This window comes from Jatropha curcas, chromosome 11 (genome assembly GCF_041381405.1).
Source record: "Jatropha curcas cultivar XTBG-Jc1 chromosome 11, XTBG_Jcur_1.0, whole genome shotgun sequence".
NCBI lineage: Eukaryota > Viridiplantae > Streptophyta > Magnoliopsida > Malpighiales > Euphorbiaceae > Jatropha > Jatropha curcas.
This window is the reverse complement of record NC_143161.1, coordinates 26,353,605-26,374,708: the sequence shown is the minus strand read 5'-3', so window position 1 is coordinate 26,374,708 and position 21,104 is coordinate 26,353,605. Positions and strand designations below refer to the sequence as shown.

Below are 21,104 nucleotides of genomic sequence, written 5' to 3'. Positions count from 1 at the left end.
TTAAGGTGGCGAAACCCCATTCCACCTGCATTTTTAGCCATACACATTTGATCGCTCGCCATCCAATGGATTTTCTGAGCCCCCCATCCTTTGAACCCCGCTAGAAGGAATTTATCATTCATTCCAACTTCTCACAGATAGAAACAGGAAGTTGGAACACACTTATGCAAAAGGTTGGAATAGCTTGGGAAATTGATTTTAATAATATTTTCTTCCCTGCACGAGACAAAAACGGGTTATGCCAGCCCGGTATAAACTTACACATTCTTTCCTTTAAAAAAAAATTTTTTTTTTCTTTCTGCCAATAAGAGACGTGGTAAACCAAGGTACCGCCCATGATCCAAAGAAGCACTAACACTTAGTAGATTCTTACACATGTCTCTTGTACCAACAAAGATGTTAGGGCTGAAAAAGATTCTAGATTTTGTAAAATTGATTGACAGCCCAGAAGCAACTTCATAATCCTGTAAAATCTGTTTAACTACCTGAAATTTAGCTTGAGTAGCTCGAAAGAAGAAAAAACTATCATCAGCAAAAAGGAGATGACCAAACAGCAAGACCACGACGATTGACTTTACAACCATGCAAATGACCCCTAACCTCAGCATTTTTAAACAAAATAGATAAGGCTTCAGCACAAATAATAAACAGGTAAGGAGACAATGGGTCTCCTTGCCTTATACCAAGCTTAGGATAAATCACATCGGTCTCAACACCATTAACAGACAAAGTATACTCCAACGAGGTAACTCCTAGCATAACCAGTCTAACCCATTTCTCATCAAATTCTATTTTCAACATTATATTATTTAAAAAACTCCAATCCACTCTATCATATGCCTTACTGATATCAATTTTCATAGTAATCTCCTCTCTATTCCCTGAAGTCTTTCTTTTCATATGATGAATTATCTCAAAAGCAACTAATATACTATTAGAAATTAATCTATTTGGCATAAAGGCAGACTATGAAGGGGAAATAATTTTAGACAGAATATATTTCAACCTATTCGCTAGAACCTTAGAGATAAACAATAAGAGTTTTATTAAGACCAATTGGAAACGTACCTTGCACCAACCATTGAACATAAGCCGCAAAAATATCATTATCGATGATATGCCAAAACTTCTAAAAGAAAGTTGGGCTCATACCATCATGTCCGGAGGCCTTGTCAGGATGCATCTGAAAAACTGCAGTTTTGAACTCCTCTATCAAAAAACGTGCAAGCAACATGTCATTATCCTCTACAGTCACCTTTACTGGAACAAGATCCAACACATGATCATAACGACCTCTACCTTCTGAAAACAGATTAGTATAATGAGAGTGAACAAGCTGGCGAAGATCTTTATTATCAGTAATCCAATCCCCATGTGCATTCTGTAAGCCCATAATGCGATTCAACCGATTCTTAGCTGAAGCTTGAGCCTTAAAATATCGAGAATTAATATCCCCGTACTTGAGACATAAGGATTTAGCCCGCTGTCTCCAATACAAGTCCAGTTGAGCAAGAGCCATATTAAGTTGAGATTTCATCTGTTGTATCTGATCGAACGATTCTTCCTCTAAAGACAAGTAGAGGGACGACAACTAGTTCTGAAGAGAGCTAATCCGTCGCCCTAAATTGCCTGGCAGCTGTCAAGCCCAATTCTGCAAGTCTCTCCCACACCTAGAAATACAAGAGACCAATTTTTGTGAGTCCGAATTAGCCCAGCTTGCAGAGACAACATAAAAAATTTCAGCATGTACCAACCAACAGTTCTCAAATTGGAACCGTCTCTTAGACCGAATCACTTGATCTAGAAAAGTTTGCAAAAAGAGGATAGTATGGTCAAAAGCCGAAGAAACGATATTATCCAATTTATAAATAGGAAACAAGTTCAGCCAGGTCTGATTAACAAAAGCCCAATCTAATCATTCGAATGTACGATTTGTCATGAACCGGCATCTTTCCCACATGTAAGCACAACCATGCATAGCCAAATTGGACAAACTACAATTATTCATAGTTTCCAAGAAGCCATTCAACAAATTTACAGGCTGAGGAACTCCTCCTATTTTATCTTCTATAGAAAGCATGTCATTAAAATCTCCTATAATAAGCCAAGGGAGAGTTGAGCGGCTGGAAAGGACAGTAATTAAATTCCAGGATGCCTACCGTCTAGCTCTTTTTAGGAAACCATAGTACCCGGTCAACTGCCATTGACCCACTTGAGGAGAGTGAATAAGTAAATCAATATGATTATTTGAAAAATTGGAAATTTGAGCCATAGAATTATTACGCCAAAGGACAGCTAGGCCACCACCCCTACCAATACAATCAACACTAAAACAATTATCAAAACCAAGCCGAGAACATAAAGCTTCAATTTTGTCTGCATGCACTAAAGTTTCAATCAAACAAATAAAATTAGGTTTTTTTTTTTTTTTTATTTTACAAGCCCACAAAGAGCCAACGCTGTTGAAGTGTTACCAAGGCCCAGACAATTCCAGCTAGGGCAATTCATGGCTGTTGGCAGGCCTGGTCCCCAAGTCCCACCATTTGAGAAAAATTTGCAGTAGCGTTAGCGGAAGATGATGGTACACTAATAGTAGTAGCTTCTAAGTTCGCCAAGTCATTAGCCTCTATCACTGTTCTTGGACACTTCTTATTTTCATCCATAACCATCAGGTCGTCCTTAGTAATAAGAATGGAAGATACACCCTTATTCGCTTCTTATGCACCACTTACTATATCCCTTTATTCAAGATTCCGGAAGTCATTGAAAATAGGTGTTCTAGGAGATGAAACTGACTGCAGGGTACTAACAGAAGGTCCTCTATCATTATTCACAACTCCAATCCCTTCCTGTGATGAAGACAAAACCGAACCAGTACTATCCCTTAGATATGGGTTATTGGCAATCAAATTTTGTTTAGGGCCAGCTTTCAACCATAAACCCCAGCCCCTAGGGATATCTGCATTTTGCACTTCAAACAGTTGCTCACAGTATGTCTCAATATGCCCTAAACACCCGCATAAAAAGCAAAAATTCGGCATCCTTTCATATTTGAACTTAACCAGCACAGATGGGTCTCCCAGTTACTTGATTTTCTTCCATCTTTTCAAAGGAAGATGCACATCAATCTTGACTCGGATACGTAAAACCTTTTCTAGCTGCCTGAAATAGAGGTCAGACATAAGCCAGGAATTCACCAATGAAATTACCCAATTGCACTGCAACCGATTCGTGAATAAAAGCCATTCGGCAAATCATGCACCTGAATCCAGAATGCTGCACAATTTAAGTCAACGTCTAATGCTTCTCTAGGTTGGAGGTGGTGTAAAACCAACAAATTGTTATTAAAAGAATAAGGCCCTCCATCCATCACCCGCTTCAGATCAATGATGTGGAAAAAACGAAACAGGTAGCGCTATGATTCTTCCCCCTTGATATAGACTCCTCTTCCTGGCCTCTAGACAGTGGACATAGTCGAATGCATTGCACCAAATTTTGAATCTTATCCAATAAAAATCTGCCTACCAAACAAAGATCGTAAGAGACAGAAGCAGAGTGATCTTGGTTGTGTTGTACCGTGAGTTCGTCTTCTTCTATGTCCGTCATCGCCAACAGTTCAAGAGTTTGTTCCATGGCGAAATAAAGAAGCAAGACGCAAAAAGGAAAGCGAAGAGGTACGAAGTGGAAAGGGTTCGAGAAAGGAAGATGATCTCGGTGAGGTTAAAAAGGAAAGATCAAGGGTTCTGGAAAAAAACGATAGGGTCTATACAAAAGAGGCTAGGGTTTAGACTTGCACTAGGCAAAAGAGAACTTGCATAAAGCAAGAGATTTTAGGTTATGATATTTAACAAAGATAGTTAAAAATTTAATTAATGAAGTTAAATTTTTTTATTTTATATTTATAACTTACTTATAAATAATCGTTTGTGTATTTAAGCTTTTGATAATTTATATTTACTTAGTTCAACATGTTTTTCAAGAAATTGCCTACATAGTTTTCGTTTTTCAACCCTTGGTCTCTTTCTATTATATTTTGTTGTTTGAACGTGGAAAAAATCAAAGTTAGCGGGCAACTTTTTGCTTCGACACGAGGAAACAGAACGCTAAAGAATAAAACAGATTTCCAGTATGAAAACTGAAATTTTCATTTCATAATTGAGAAATAGATTTTTATTACAACAACTATGTCTTCCTAGATCAAGTCACCAGTCCTTGCGGACTTGTTTGGCGACTCTTTTATATCATACCGCCCTTTGAAATTTTCAAAACAAATTTGTTTCAGAAAAAGAAAAGAAAGAACAAGTTTGAAAGATTGAACCCTGAACTATGTAAGGATGACGTCGAAGTCACTTAGGATCCATTCTGCCATTTCTTCTTGGTCGCTAACAAAAATTTCAGTACCCATATCAATGGATGTCCAAATTCTTCTAGCAGGAGGGGCACCTGGATCCTGCAAATCAAGAACAACATCAACAATCAACAACCCATTACATGTATTTGCAATATATCTTCTTCAAGATGATTGGTCAATTAATTCACTAACCTGATAGAAGTACAATCTACCAGAAAGTCCACCCACATCAAGCTCCCAAGTTCTTGCATCGCCTACCCAACCATCGCCTTGTTTTGTTGGATAGCCATATTCGGCCCATATTTGATGAGGCAGCAACTGAAGTAGCTCTTGTGCCTGAGGATTGCTATAAGGACCACAAGTGCTGGCAGGTTTCTCCAAAAATTTTGCATTCCCTAGAGCACAATAGTAGTGATAAGCACCATATGGGAAGTTGGTTGTATCATTCCTGAAAATTTTTGTGTTGTTTGGAGTAATGTGGTATGGTGGGCAATTCTCTGGATGATCATGACTGCACCAAGCAGCAGTGGTAGGATTAATCCAAAAAATTACCACTGATTAGGATCTTCGTATTGGTGGGCAATTCTCCTACCAATTCTTGTATTAGGATCTTCTTACATAATCCAAAAGATTAAGAAACTATTTATAGGATACAAAATATGATCCAAAAGATATAATTTTATACAGTAAAAGATATAATCATTCAATTTAAAAGACACGGCTTTACAAACTAAAAGAAATAACTATTCATCCTAAAGGACATAAACTTTTATTTCAAATGACATAATTTTTGGAGAAATAAAATAATTTCTTTAATAAATTTAATGGAAATCCATTATATTATATAGTTTTATAACAATATTTTTAAATTATTCTAATTCGATTTAAATTTAATGGTTGATAAATTAAATCTCTTTCTTTCTTTTTTTAGAAAGGGGTGTATATGTCGCTTCACGAAATATTAATCTTCAACAATAAAATACAATAAAAATCTCCAATTACTTTTTAACTTTCATTTTTTTTTATTTTTTATATGTCATTTTAGTAAACAGCTAAATATTTTGTTTAATTAAAAATCTAATTTTTAAGACTACAATATTGAAAAAACATTTTTGTCATTTTTTTTATCCATGGGAGGCGTAAAACGTAATATGCCAAAATAGCCAAAATAACGAAGCATGAAGACCAATCAGACAATATCATTTTTATCATTTAATATATAAAATTAACAATGTTTTATAACTTCATAAAGAGAAAAAATGTTTTTTTTATTTCCTACATTAATTATTTTGGCAAGATTTAAAATAATGTTTAAATAAAAATTGAAATGATTAAGACAACCTTAACTATAAAGCATAATAATTTTGGGTCCATCTAATTTCTCATTTTCAATTTTTATAGTCCATTTAGTCTGCTTCACGTAGCCACTTTTTCATATCAACAGACCAATCTCAAAATCATGTACAAGACGTGTGTTCAACAACTCACAAACCTTTAATTTTTATATATTTACTTGTTTTTATAATAGGATCAAATTTTAAAACTGCATGTGCAATTATTCTTGTATTTGCATATATTAAAGAAATAAAAATTTATTATAATTTTTACCTTTATTTGAATAATATAAAATTTTATTATGATCATAAATTATTTTAATATTTACTTTAATATATAAATAAAATAAATATTTTAATTTATTTATCATATACAATTAATTGAATTTATTTTTAGGTCTAAAATAACTAATTTGATTTGAAATAACTAAATTTAAATTGCACCCAATTCGATTTGAATTTCTTTTTATACTATTTGATTTTAGATTTGAATACCATAAAAATATGTTGAGATGGATCAAAACTAAACTAATTTGATTTGGTTCGATTTAGTTAACTGAATGTTAACTCCTACTTAATACACTGAAACTAGCTTGAATTCGACTTTTTATATTAAACTAGCTTGATAGGAAAACTTAAAATCAACTTATTAAATTTATACCAATTTGAATGTTTTGTTTTTTAAAAATTGAATCAACTTAAAATCAATTTTTGCTACGAAATTGGTTCGGTTTGATTTGAACTGACTCGACGGTATGCACATTCCTACCAAAACATAGTAAATAGTAAAAGTGGAAAGTCAATTAAGTGCAAAACAAAATGATTACAAAGAAAAATTAGTTATAAAGAGGGAAAAATGATAGCGACAACTATGATGGAGAATTACTAACTTGTAAAGAGGGGGGAATCATGTATTATGGAGAACAGCTAGCTAATGGTGGAGCCCTCTCGCAAAATTTAAAAATTCAAATCACCGACAAGCGACAGCTCCCATAAGGACTTATCTAGAACGTGAGAAGTAAACGACATGCACTGGAAAACGACCACGTGTACACGCATTCCGCTTGGAAACACCCAAATCTAAATATCATTTTTTATTAAAATAAAATAACTTTTACTAATTTCTCAGCCCACAGATTTATGCCATTTGGTAATCCTGCAGAAGTTGATTACTAGTATTCAACCAATAGATTTTTTTTATATTAAAAAAATTTAACTGGAATCAATTACCATCAATTCTATTCCCAAAACGTGTTGTTGATTTATTCAAAGATAATAAAAATTTACATTATTATTTCTATTATATATGTTTTTATATGCATAATATAAAAAATATTAATTACTATATACCATGCAATTTTATATATAATATAAAGAATTTATCTATAATATAATGAAATGTATTCAAACAAAAAAAAAAATTAAATGTAGTAAACTTGAGAATAAAGGGTTATTAAATTGAATTCAACTACAATTTAAATTCAAATACTAGAATGTGAAAAAACAAAATAATCGATATGTGATAGACTATATTTAATAACACTCCGACAATCAATACGCATCTTACGTGTTCAACAATAAATACCAGGGTTAACTATTCGATACTTAATATTTGTGTCTCTCGCTCGCATCAACCTACACAATAATTTTAAACTATTAATATGTGATATTGTTTTCAAAGATATTTATAAAGTTATTTTAAAAAGAATTATTAATAAAACAAAAAATATGTCTCAATGTATAAATATAAATAGTTAGTTCACTGAATGAATGATCTTAGATCGATGATATAAAAAAGTGGAATTGAAATTGACCCTCTAGATAGAAAATAAGAATTAAAAAGAATCAGTTTGACATGTTGTGATTATATTTAGAATAAAAAATTTTAGATTGATTTCCATTTAGTGTCCTTCTAAACTAAATAGGTGGCTGAACTAATCAAAATACAAAAATTTGAAAAATAAGTGTGTAGATCATGCAAAAAATTAAAAATATTAGAGGTTTTAGTAATTTAGCTATTTTCTTTTCTACCAATAGTTTTATTGATTGATTCCATCAATTCCGCTATAGAGGTGGCTTCTTAGGAAGGCTGCTCCTTGGTTGATGATGTCTTTTGACTGTAATATTTCTTACAGAGGAAAATCCACGTTGCTGTGTCTCCGTCTGTAATCAAAAAGAGCACATGTAATAGTTCTTTATGCCTACACCTAACGCTACGCTTATAAATATTTTGGCATCTGTTCCCTACGCTTATCCAATTACAATACAAGCGTCATTGTCTTCTTTTTTTTTTTTTTTTTAATCTTAATTGAGTGTTTAACGAAGATTAGTCTTGTGTTGTGTTTTCTCGAAGAAACGGAAAGCATCTCTATATAAAGCTTTAAACTTTGTGACCTGATAGGCCTCTCTTACTTGCTATTCCTGCAAAAAGCAACAATGGGTTATTCAGGATCAGTCCAATGGTTTTCTTATCTTCTTGTTTTTATGCTTTTATTGCTCAAAACCGAAGGAGGTAGCATTCCTATTACTATTGTTGAAACTGCAAAAACTAGAGGAGCTGGTGAGACAACTTAATTAGTTTCTTAGTCTATCTCTGTTTTTTTCTTTTCTTTCCTCATCTTGCAAAGCAATTTTATTTACTTTTTCTTATATTTGTTAATTTTTCTCTAAAAAGTTCTTCTCTTTTTGCAGTTTGTTTGGATGGAAGTCCACCAGCTTACCACTTTGACAAGGGATATGGCTCTGGGGCTAACAATTGGATTGTTCACATGGAGGTATTAATTAATTAATCAATTTATGTTCTAATATGCCTTGCTTAATTAATTGGTGTTTGAGCTAAACTAGCTGTTTAACCTGTAACTTTCTGATTTCTTTGAGTTCATTATAGATCCATAATGTATGAAATTTGCTTCTTGTTTTCTATGGGTGTATGGTTAGGGAGGAGGATGGTGTGATGATATTGAGAGCTGCCTTGAAAGAAGGGACACATACAAAGGTTCATCTTTGAAAATGGAGAAAACTATGGGTTTCTCTGGCATACTAGGGAGCAAGCAAGCTGCTAATCCTGGTACAGATTCATCATTCATCTACTCAATCGAAAATTCATTTACTGCTGTTATGCATACATTTTTTTTTTTAGCTTAATTTTCATTTTGATTGAATATGCAGATTTTTACAACTGGAATAGGATTAAGATTAAGTACTGTGATGGGTCTTCATTTACCGGTGATGTTGAAGCAGTTGATCCGGTAAGATAACTGAAATGTCCTTTTTTCTTTAAGGGAAATATTTTAATTTTTCTTGGATTTTAGTTGTTTTTTCCTAATTAAAAGCTTTGAACTTTCTGTTTACTTGTGTTAATTCTTTTCTTGTTCAGAAAACTAAACTTTACTTCAGAGGAGAAAGAATTTGGCGGGCTGTTATCGATGATTTATTGGCCAAAGGGATGAGAAATGCTCAAAATGTAAATTCTTTCTTCAAGAACAAATTTTCCTTTCTTACTTATTATTCTTTTTTAGTTTTCTAATTTGCTGAGAACCTTTTTGGACTTGTAATTTCAGGCTATTCTTTCTGGCTGCTCAGCTGGTGGATTGGCTTCTATTTTGCATTGTGACAAATTTAGATCTCTCCTGCCTGCAAGTGCCAAAGTAAAATGTGTCTCTGATGCTGGTTATTTCATTCATGGGTATGTACTGTAAACTCACAATTAGGCCTGCCTGTATTTATTAATTGAGCATTTATATGGTTATTCATGTTATTTAGTGTTCTTTTGCAGGAAGGATATTGCCGGAGGATATGAAATTGAGAACTTTTATGGTCGAGTAGTTAGATTACATGTACTTTCTTTTCTCTCTTTGATGATTCTTCTTATTGACTATGATTTAAAAGCTCATACTTGGAGAATTTTTATACTCTTCTTATTCAGAAAGTTACATTTTGATTCCAACTACCAATATTTTGTTTCCAACTACCAATATTTTTTTTCAGGGATCAGCAAAGAATCTTCCTACATCTTGCACTTCTAGGATGAGGCCAGAGTTGGTACGTTTTTTTTTTTTTCAAACATTATCGCATTGTATCAATTCTTCTTGTTTCTAAAAATTACTTCAATGGTGCTATTGCAGTGCTTCTTCCCACAAAATGTAGCACAAACTATGCAAACACCACTTTTTGTCATAAATTCAGCTTACGATTCATGGCAGGTTAGCGAATTCGAGCTTCTAGTGAAATTGTTTGCTTATTGTGCAAATAAAGAAATTAGAACTAAATGCATTTCATTCTTCGAAACTGATGTTTTTTCTCGCAAATTTATCGTATCGATTCAGATTAAGAATATTTTGGCACCTAGCGCTGTTGATAAAAAGGGAAGCTTCAAGAGCTGCAAAACTGACTTAAAGAAATGCTCAGCAAGTCAACTACAAACCGTGCAAGGTAACTCTACTAGACCCTGGTTTGATCATTTTTGGTAGAAAATGATTTTAGGAGATAAGATTAGTCATTTTCTATGTAATAAACACAAACCAAATTGAAAAATTTAATAGCAGTCTCTTAAAATCGAGATGAAAATTGTGAGGTCGTTGTTATTTTCAGATTTCAGGCTGCAGTTCATAAATGCATTGAATAGTGGAGTTGCGAACAAACCAGCAAATGGAATGTTCATAAACTCTTGCCATGCACATTGCCAATCAGGGTCAGTGTCTACGTGGTTCGACGCCAAGTCCCCAGTACTGAGTAACACGGTAATCAAAAGACTATATGGTTTCTTATTGTTTGGTTTTCAGGAAGTAAAGAACGTTGTCATAATAATTTCCTTTTTTTTGTCTGAAAATATATCATGCAGAAAATTGGAAAGGCAGTTGGAGACTGGTTTTACGACCGTGCCTCCTTCAAAAAGATCGATTGCGCTTATCCTTGCAACCCAACTTGTGTGAAAATCGATTCTGATTCTTGATTCTTTATCTAGTCCTGAAAAGCAAATAAAAAGAAATGCAGGGACCTGAGCTTTATCTCTCATTATTTATGAAAATGTAATGAAGGAAATTGATTATATTGGTATCTAATTTTAATAAAAGAACAGTGTGTTGTTTGTTTTGTTTTGTTGTGTGTTAATAGTTTAGGAGTTGGGATTCCAATGGGCTATTTATTATGTAGTATCCTTACCATTTGTCTACTCATGAAACAAGGAGATAAACAGTTACAGATTATGGACAATATAATTACAAAAGTGACATAAAAGTGCCTCCATAGATAGTGGAGATTGAAGGTTACCAAAACTGAATTTCTGTTAATAGTATCCGCGAGTATCCATAATTAAACTCATTTAATACAGTGATTAACGCGTAACAGATATTCTGATACTTATATCTAAATAATATAATATGAACACATGATATGATAATTTTTATAAAGTAAAATATCGATACACATATCATATGCTAAATTCAAATAAATGATTAAACAATTATGTTTCTTTATCCTCTTATAGTAGGTAAGTGTTGTCACAAGCAGGTTCTCGTATGAGAACAAGTTATTTCACCATATGTTTTTCACCTATATATATATAATCTTAAAATAAAAAAACATTTTAAAAATGCTAATGTTGTGCTCTACTTTCTTGGTATTCTATTTTTCCTATTTTTAGAAATTTTTTGCTTTTTCTTTTTTTTTTTTCTTAAATATTTTCTGAAATTGCTACCGAATTAATCATTTGTTAAAAGATTTATGCAAAGATAAACAGGAGAAGGGCATGTACCATGTTCTTATTGTATTGGATGATATGAAGAATTAGATGCCAACATACTATATAATTATTGTATATAAGAAATGATATAATTTTGTTTTATGATAATATTTTAATTTAATACGTTTTGTGGTCTAAGTTTTCAAAATATTTCATTATATAAAATTAATTATACCTATTACTTATCCAAATCTAAATTAAATGAATTAATTTGAACTCTCGTATGAAGGCCATAACATCCATGGAACAAAATAATTTAATAAATTTTTAAATAATGTTATAATTTTAAATCTCTATCAAATTTTCTAGAATCATTTGCAGTTTAAATCAAATACATTATCTATAAAATTTATCAGTTGTGAGTTTAACTTGTATTTATATGAGTTTAACCTAATTATATATAAAAAAAACTTTATTTATCTAGTTGAATGCCTAATAATTTCAAATTTTAATATTGTTATTTTTATTATTAGAAATCAATCACAAGCGATATATAATTTTATTTTAAAAAATTAATATTTATTTAAAATAATTATCTATCTATATCTTAATTTTGAATTTTCTACTTTATCCTTTTATTTTATGATTGGATTAATTAAGATACTTTTTCTTTTCTGAAAGAGTTTGATAGGGAAAAGTGAAATTCAATATTCATATCAATATATATATATATATATCAATTTAAATTTTGTAGACTATGAAATCATGTATACTAAATAACTTATAAATTATAAATAAATTAAAAATTACAATATATAGTAAAAAAATAACCTGTACAATGCGCGGGCCTTCACATAATTTATATTAAAACTGAACTATTCAAATTCTAATCTAACGGTAAACTAATTCGTTTTCATATGAGATCCTGCTGATAACAACAGTACCCCTCATTGCATTCGATAGATGTTTAATCCCCACAATAATTATTGTTTGGTTGAATATATAAATTCACCTCTAAACTTTTCAATTTTAATCTTGTGGCACCCTAAACTTTGCGGATGACCTATTATGCACTTGAACTTATAAATTTTACTAATGTTACACACATTTTGACACTAATATTAATAATTTTTAGGACTTTTGGTTTTTATCTACAAAATATCGATTTGATATATGTTAGCATGACTTTTAGAGCAATAATTTTCATAAATTTTAACTTTTTAATAGGTGTTTAATTAATCTAATTTTGCAAATTGAAATGTTCAATAAAATAAATTTGAAAATTAAAGTGGTTAATAAGTGTAATTTTATAAGTTTAAGTGTTTTATAGGTCAAAGTAAAAGTTGAGGGTGCCACAAGGTCAAAGTAACAAAGTTCGGAGGTGAATAGAAAAATTTTCTGAATCGTTTATTTGAATAGAAAAATCAAACTATTATTTAGATTAATAATTATTGAAAATAAATTTTTTTAATTAAAATCATCAATTGTGTAAAACTTCTTGTATAAAATAAGAAATTTTCCAACTGGATTGAGCCTAAAAAAAATTCTCCAAGAAAAAATTGGAGCCCAGCAAAAATGCTGGAGGGACTGGGCTGTAGATGGGCCCATCATGGGGTCAAGTGGCGTGCAAACTGAAAAAGATCAATCCATAATCAATCACGTGATTCATACAATCCTCCTTCCTCGCTTCACCTGATCGGATCTTCAGCTTCACATTTTCTCTCAAAAACCTGATACGAACATAGCTCTACTTCAATCGGAGTTAAGCATTAACTCTTATTTTCTTATCCCCGTTACCAAACACCCAATCGGAACAATGTCTTCGGTTTTCGGCGGCGATGAGACTGCTCCCTTCTTCGGCTTCCTCGGAGCCGCGGCTGCTCTCGTCTTCTCTTGTACATAATCTCTCCACTTCCGCTTTTCATTTTTTGTTATATTTTGCCTTTTTCTTGAATTTTTCTCAAAAAAAATTTTGAATTAACAAGATCAGCCTAATTGCGATATCTGATGATAATTAATGGATATATTGATATTTGGGATTACAGGCATGGGTGCAGCTTATGGGACAGCAAAGAGCGGGGTGGGCGTGGCTTCCATGGGCGTGATGCGGCCTGAGCTTGTGATGAAGTCTATAGTTCCAGTAGTCATGGCTGGAGTTTTGGGAATTTATGGGTTAATTATAGCTGTTATTATTAGTACCGGTATTAATCCAAAAGCAAAATCTTATTATCTTTTTGATGGGTATGCTCACTTGTCCTCTGGTCTTGCTTGTGGCCTTGCCGGGTTGTCTGTATATATATATCAATTTAAATTTTATAGACTATGAAATCATGTATATTAAATAACTTATAAATTATAAATAAATTAAAAATTACTATATATAGTAAAAAAATAACCTGCGCGGCCTTCACATAATTTATATTAAAACTGAACTATTCAAATTCTAATTTAATGGTAAACTAAACTTTTCGATTTTAATCCTGTGGTACCTTGAAACTTTGCGGATGACCTATTATGCACTTGGACTTATAAATTTTGCTAATATTACACACCTTTTGACCCTAATATTAATAATTTTTAGGACTTTTGGCTTTTATCTATAAAATATCGATTTGATATATGTTAGCATGACTTTTAGAGCAATAATTTTCATAAATTTTAACTTTTTAATATGTGTTTAATTAATCTAATTTTGCAAATTGAAGTGTTCAATAAAATAAATTTAAAAATTAAAATGTTTAATAAGTGTAATTTTATAAGTTTAAGTTTTTATAGGTCAAAGTAAAAGTTGAGGGTGCCACAAGGTCAAAGTAACAAAGTTCGAAGGTGAAGTTATGTATTAACCGTTATTGTTTATTTCCCTTACTTTCAGATAATGAAATTAGGTTTCCTTTGCTTTCGGAAATTAATAATTTATGTTTTGAAGATATTTTTAAGAAAATATTTCTTAAATAATTCATTTTCTAATGCTTGGTTGTAATGTGGAAAATTAATAAAAAATATTAATATCTACCGATAATTAGTGGATTAATAAATGTATGTTCACAAGATTATAATATCTCAATAAACATGTGAATATTTAGAAAATATTTGCTTTTTGAATAATGAAAAATTATTTTCCTTTAAAATGATTTAGTTTAAAATGATTTAGTTGTCATTGATAGTAAATTGTTTGATATATATATATATAATTGAAGCATGTATCATGATGTTGCATAAAGAAACATGTAGTGGTTTTTATCATGATATTCAATTAATTACAATATTACTAACTATTAATTAACTAAATAATTTTAAATTTTCTAGAAGTTAAAATAACTAGCAATGTTTAATAAATAATAGTTGTTGATTGTGAATTACTTAAAAAGACCTTTTTTGTCAAAAAATTTAGGATTATTTTAAGATTTTTGAAGTTAAATAATTAATTCTATTCAATTAATGATAGTTGTTGATTGTGATTAATTGAAATGTTTTTTAATTTTTTGAATTAAATAATTAATTATAATTCATCAAATTAAGGAATTCTTTATTTCACTCTAATTGATTTTTGATAATATATATTGCAATTTTTTTGAAGATAAAATAATATATATTGCAATTAAATTAAAGTTTGATGGAAATGGAATTGATATTACGCCAGAGTTATAATTAGTGGTCGAAATAATGAACAGTTTAGGGCAGGAGAAAAAAATCAATGAGAGAGAGATGGTTAAAAGCTTATTAGACAGAGTTGATAAGACTACTTTTTATGTTTTAACAAGACGAAGGCCTATACTTTGCGCGAATTGTTTTGATAATTTATAATTTATAAACATAAAAAAAAGATAATCAAAAATTCATTTTTTCTATGAATTATTTTATTTTTGTATTTTTTAAATCGTGTTTAATATATTATTAAAAAATATATTTTTCCTACAGGTTTCTTTATTAGATTAGTGTGTTATAAAAATTATAATGTAATTAATTTATTTTAAATAATTAAAATTTCAATTAATCATATCTAGATTTCAGTTAAAGTTTATAATTCAGACAATTTAAACATTATTTCTTATAAAGTTTTATGATTCAAATAATTTAATATAGACAAATATTATTTTTAATTTAATTACTTAATTCAATATGGATAATATATAGATAAATATTCCTCTTGAAACAAAATATATAGATAAACATTATTTTCAATTTAATTACTTAAATTAAAAAATTATCTAGGTTTCAGTCAAAGTTTAAAATTCAAACAATTCAAACGTATCTTATGATAGATAATTTTATATAGATAAAATTTTACGATTCAGATAATTCAGTGCGTCTAATATATAGATAAATATTTTTTTTAATGTAATTACTTAACAGTAAAATATTATTTAATTATTATTATTAGAAAAATATGATCTTCAATATATATATATATATATATATATATATATATATATATATATATATATATATATAGATAGATAGATAGATAAAGAAACCGGCATATAATAATAATTAGCTTATTTTTATTATTATATAATATTTACTTATTGAAATAAACATCAATATTACAGTAAATATTCAAAGTATCTCTTTTTTTTTTTTTACAAAAAAAAAAGAAGTTAGTTTATTCTTACCTCTTAATATACAATAAGGTTATAGAATGAAGAAAATAAAAAAAAAAATTCAAATATAATACAGAGATAAAGCGAATATAATAATTATCCATAAATAAATTAAAGAAAAACAACAAAAATACAATGGTAAAATTAACTAATTCACGGATTGCTTATTTGGTTATGAGCATGAGCAAGTGATGCTGATGATAGACAATTACCATGAACATCATCATAATTCATAAACAATCACATGCTCATGAGCACGAAGATTGCATAATCTACCAACTGTATAAGTTTTTCCAGTGTCTATTTGACCGTAAGCTATAACTGTCCCATTACATCCACTCAATACACTCTGCAAAATTCACAACGCATCGTTAACTTGCCGTCTAAAGATAACGATATCTTTGTGTTAAACATCAGCTCTGATACCACTTGTTAATTACGGTAGCGTAAAAGTAAAATTGTGACACATAAAAATTTACGTGGTTTATCCTCAACTGTTTAGAGCAACGTCCACGGGACAAACTCTGAATTATTCTTTCACTATTTTTCTCTCCCCTCGTTTTAGGAAAACCTTCCTAAAACTAGATATTTCTTTCTACATTTTGTTTTCTCTCGTTTCTGATGTGCTGTGTGTTGTGTAGAGGTGCATTTGCCTCTATTTATAAGCGAGGATACGAGAGAGGTAATGTGAGAGCCGTGTGTTACACACGGCTCTCCATTTATGTCATGATTGGTTGCCAACTTTGATTCATTCTAAAAAAACGTGTGTTTTATTTTTTCAAATATATGTGGGTCCCACATGTTGAGGGGGTTGTGGGTCCCACATGTTGGAGGGACCCCACAACACTTTGGTCTATCCTTCCCAGTCACATACCTCAACAACAGGCTTTGCCATTGCATCATAAACTCTCTTTTGAGAAGCAGATCCCTTCTTACTCATCTTCCTAATATAACATGGTCGAGATTCTATATGAAAAGACAGACTTACATGCGAAGAAATGAGAAATTCAATGGAAGGAAAACACCCAATGCAATAATCAAAATCAAACAATTAGAAAAGCATGGAAAATATAAAGATGGCATAACTTCAAGAAGCCATGGTGTCAAACAACAGAGTGCAAAGAAAGTTTGAATAAATCGTTGGGAAATAAGCAATCTGCTTCGCTCTTAGCCGCTAAATACTTGTAAAGATCTAAATGTTACTGTAAGTACAATGGCAGATGTGGTATTGACGCCAAAGTAACTGGCCATGAGGGCGAATAGTGTAGGGAGACCATCGAAATTCCAATGATGATGTCACGGACAGTTTATGCTGGCTCTGCTTCTCAAGTTCTAGGCTTCCTTCGGTTACATCGGCCCTTTTGTATCAATTTAACAAAACAACCATCCAAAATGCTTGTGCACTTAATCTATCACATGGTAATTTCAATTTCTAATAAATACCTAACAGAGAAAAAAGCTTAGTATAAAAAGATTTGTAAAAAACAAAAACAAAAACAAAAAAAAGGATAAGGTTGTCCATTTAAAGATAATCTTTTAAATTTAAAATTCAATAGATTGTATTATTGTAGATAATTTGTAAAAATTATTTTATAATTATTTAACATTAAAACCAATCAAATAAAATAAAATAAAATTTAAAGGAAATTCAAAATTTTATAAAAAAAGATAAATAAGAATGGTCAATGGAGAGAGCTTCTTGAACTTATTTTTTGCTTCAGGATCATATATATATATATATTAGATGAAGGTCCACACATTGCACGGATATTATTTTACAATCCAATTCAAAGTTAAAATAAAGACGTACAAACTAAATTTATCACTACACAAAACTAAAATTAATTGATCACATTGATAAATGAGTATTTCAATTAGTGATAATTCAAAATTCAAAATTATATAATCGAATAAAACTATATGTACAAACTTGGTTGGAATCATTTTCATGAGTCAAATATCACCATTCTTCACGATTTCATCATACCTAACCTTGAAGTATTTGGATGTTATAGCAACTATATGCAAATATGAAAAAAAAAAGTCAATGAACAATTGAATACGTGTAATGATCCAGTAAAATGAAAGAAATAACAAAAAAAATAGGAAGAAACTATTGTGAAAGAAAAAAAAAAAATATAGAGAATTGAGACTCAACCGAGGAGAATATATATAGTTAGATAGTTTTAGATAAATAAGATTAAATTTGAAACTATTAATTAATATAAAAAAAATATTAACTTTCAAATTTAAAAAATATTTTAATTTTTAATTTAAAAAATATTTTAGTGGCCAATCAAATTATAAAAATGATAGTAAAAAAAGAAAATTAGTTTTAAATAGATAAGATTAAATTTAAAAAGTATTATCTAATATCATAAAATCTTAATTTTTCAATTTAAAAAAAAAAATACTTGAATGGCCAATCAAATTGTAAAAATGATAATAAAAAGAAAAAAATTTTAAAAATTTGTAAAAAAAAAAAAAAATAGAAAGGCTCAAAGAATAAAGTGCCACATTAGCATTTTTGAAATATTTTTTACTTGAATTATATATATATTAGATAAAAGCCGGCACTCTGCATGGGTTGCTTTTATAACTTATAATTAAAAATTATATTTAATACATATTAAAAATTATATTTTCTCGTGAATTTAATTATATTCTACTCATTTATTTATTTATTTCATTAGAATAAATTCAAAATTTATGACAATAAAAGTTAAAAGGTAGTATTAATTTTTTTTTTAATTCATTGGAGGGCTTTATGGACCATAACAACACAGCCACGTCAGTATTTATAAAATATGTTTTGCTTTAGGATTATATATATATATATATATATATATATATATATATATATATATATATATATAGTTATATAGATATAGACACTTCAAAAGCACTCTCCTGAGTCTTCCATCCAACATTCAACGAAGAAGTTAACAGATAGCTTTTAACATAACATCAATTGAAGTTTTGACATTTTTGCTTAAAAAATCAAATTTTAGGCACACCAATGTATTAGGGTGCATAATTCAATTATGACGGGTGAAATTTACGCATTTAATTTATTTTACAATTAAGAAAAGGAAAAGAAATTATTAAGAGACCTATAAACATAGAATCCTAATCATAGGTTCTTAGTTCCTATAAAATTGCTCTAAGAAGAATCTCTTCTGCCCGCGAGCAAGTTGGAATGCTAAATTATTTTTCAAAATTTCGACAGAGTCTCCTTTAAAAATTAGATTAAATTTAAATCTGCAAATAAATAAAGTTAAATATTAGTATCTCAGTATCTAAATCCAACTCAATTTGTTCCCATCCACCGTCAACCCACAAGCTTCAATATCCAACTATTTTCATGCTTCACAATTTCATTAAATTTACGAATCAACAAAAAAATATTTGTTTATCCAATTCTCGTTTGAATTTTTCAAAATTTTATATTTTGATTGTCTGAATGAAAAACAATGTCTGAGTGTGTAAATTTTGTAAAGAAGGTATTTAGGTGCTTCTTTATGTGTGGAAGGCCGGAATGCTGACTTTAACGAAGTGGGCTCCAATTTTATCCTGCTGGCAGCCAATATAGACTGAGAGAAGACCACGTCGGCAAAACACTTTGCTTCCATATGGATTTGATTCGTTCATGGAAAGAACTTAAAAGCTTTAAAAATAGTATAATGAAAAAGCTTGTAACAAAAAGAAGCTTATAACGAAAGAACTTCAATTGTTGGTTATTAGGAAACAATAAATGAAGGTTAAAAAAAGATAATTCCTATCAAAGTTCACGTGAGTTGCATCTGATTTAGTTGATTTGAAGCTCTTTTATGTCATGTCATCTGCCACGTGTCAAAAAATAATTTCACAATTATACCGTCAAATTTTGAAACTTTTTGATAGCATTCTCTGTTTAGAATTATAGTTGGAAATGTATTTAGAATACCAGTTAAATTGGTAACATTAATGAATATAATATTGGCATTATAAATTATATAAAAGATGAAGGCATGTTTGGCATATGCTTTTGAGCTAGCTTTAGCGTTAAAAACTCTAACATTTAGTTTTTCACATAGATTAATTAAATTTTTCTGACGACCATATTCATTATTTTTTCCTTCTAATTTAACTAATTAAACAACCAATGATGTCATTTTCCGATAAATAACTAATTAAATAATTATTTTTACCGATCACATCGAATTTAAACAGCCATGTAAGCAACTACCAACTAATAGTTAATGTCTAACTGCTAATAGAATAACTAACGGCTACTATAACAACTAATAGTTGCTAAAACAGCTACTATTACTGAAGAAACCCTGAATGGGTAGAAATTTCAGTTTAATGGGTCTCAGTCTTGTTGACTCGCGAAAGTTTTAACTTTTATAATTTAATTCTTCAAAATACTATCCAGTATCTTTGTACATTAAATACATGTATGCAAATTTTAAATTTTTAAATTGAAGCTTTTTAGAAATAATATTTCAAGGTACTACACAAATATCTCTAAGGGTTAAATTAGTGGTGACCACTTATCTTGAACTAAAATTGGACTGGAAATGGATTAAAAAAAAAAACTCGGATAGCTCAAGAATGTCGGTCCTGAATCGGATTGAGACCAAGGGAATTGGTTCAAGTTTTGATTTTTCCACTAAAAGTTATATGATCAAAATTGGCTCGAAATTGCCAGATGAATCATAGTTTTATTCGATCCTATCCCAAATTGAAAAAGAAAAAAAAAAACAAAAAAACTGAAATTAAAACCGACTCAGAACCGGCCGAGCCGAGACCAGAACCAAAATCTTAAGAACCAATTCAGATCCCAATTTTACTCCCTCTAGGTCCTAAACCGTTAACTTATTAAACCGGAACATTGGCTATTGAATGAAGTTGACACACTTGTTCAAATTTGGTAAGTTTGAGCTTGGTTGGCAACTAACTTCTAAACCGCCCAAACTCAAACAGACGTTGGCAGTAGCTCCAACAGAAATGGTAAAAATTCTTTTATCTAATATAGCTGCTAACAGAACCAGAGAGCTTCGCTGAGTTGTCTCCCTGTGGAAACATTTGACATTGTAATGGGAAAGTCTTATAAAATGGGCTTTCCTAACGGCTTGTCTGAAAAGGAAACCAAA

The 21,104-nt window shown here is 30.1% G+C and overlaps 2 protein-coding genes and 1 pseudogene across 2 annotated transcripts; 2 read left to right on the top strand and 1 right to left on the bottom strand.

The window, feature by feature from the left end:
- Window positions 1–528: 528 nt before the first annotated feature.
- Window positions 529–1,519, bottom strand: LOC149492838 (uncharacterized). The gene is made up of 2 exons (XM_089715966.1): window positions 1,153–1,519; window positions 529–788 (listed from the first exon to the last, which is right to left on the bottom strand). Exons 1-2 carry the CDS (start codon window positions 1,517–1,519, stop codon window positions 529–531), a joined length of 627 nt encoding a protein of 208 aa, XP_089572092.1.
- Window positions 1,520–7,840: 6,321 nt separating this feature from the next.
- LOC105643390 (pectin acetylesterase 7) lies at window positions 7,841–10,777 on the top strand. The gene is made up of 12 exons (XM_012228498.4): window positions 7,841–8,245; window positions 8,377–8,459; window positions 8,623–8,752; window positions 8,854–8,933; window positions 9,062–9,148; window positions 9,246–9,370; window positions 9,461–9,521; window positions 9,673–9,726; window positions 9,810–9,887; window positions 10,011–10,116; window positions 10,276–10,424; window positions 10,526–10,777. The coding sequence occupies exons 1-12, from the start codon at window positions 8,122–8,124 to the stop codon at window positions 10,634–10,636; spliced, it is 1,188 nt and encodes a 395-aa protein (XP_012083888.1). The 5' UTR covers window positions 7,841–8,121; the 3' UTR covers window positions 10,637–10,777.
- Window positions 10,778–13,181: 2,404 nt separating this feature from the next.
- On the top strand, window positions 13,182–14,179 carry LOC149492837 (V-type proton ATPase 16 kDa proteolipid subunit pseudogene; annotated as a pseudogene).
- Window positions 14,180–21,104: the final 6,925 nt, after the last annotated feature.

What these genes read in the sequence shown, in the direction of transcription:
- LOC105643390 (XM_012228498.4), top strand. Translation starts at nt 8,122, where the DNA reads ATGGGTTATTCAGGATCAGTCCAATGGTTTTCTTATCTTCTTGTTTTT. An exon ending in GTCGAGTAGTTAGATTACAT is followed by an intron (nt 9,522 to 9,672) that starts GTACTTTCTTTT and finishes ATTTTTTTTCAG; the next exon opens with GGATCAGCAAAGAATCTTCC. An exon ending in CAGCTTACGATTCATGGCAG is followed by an intron (nt 9,888 to 10,010) that starts GTTAGCGAATTC and finishes GTATCGATTCAG; the next exon opens with ATTAAGAATATTTTGGCACC.
- LOC149492838 (XM_089715966.1), bottom strand. Translation starts at nt 1,519, where the DNA reads ATGGCTCTTGCTCAACTGGACTTGTATTGGAGACAGCGGGCTAAATCC. An exon ending in CAAGGCCTCCGGACATGATG is followed by an intron (nt 789 to 1,152) that starts GTATGAGCCCAA and finishes TGTTGAAAATAG; the next exon opens with AATTTGATGAGAAATGGGTT.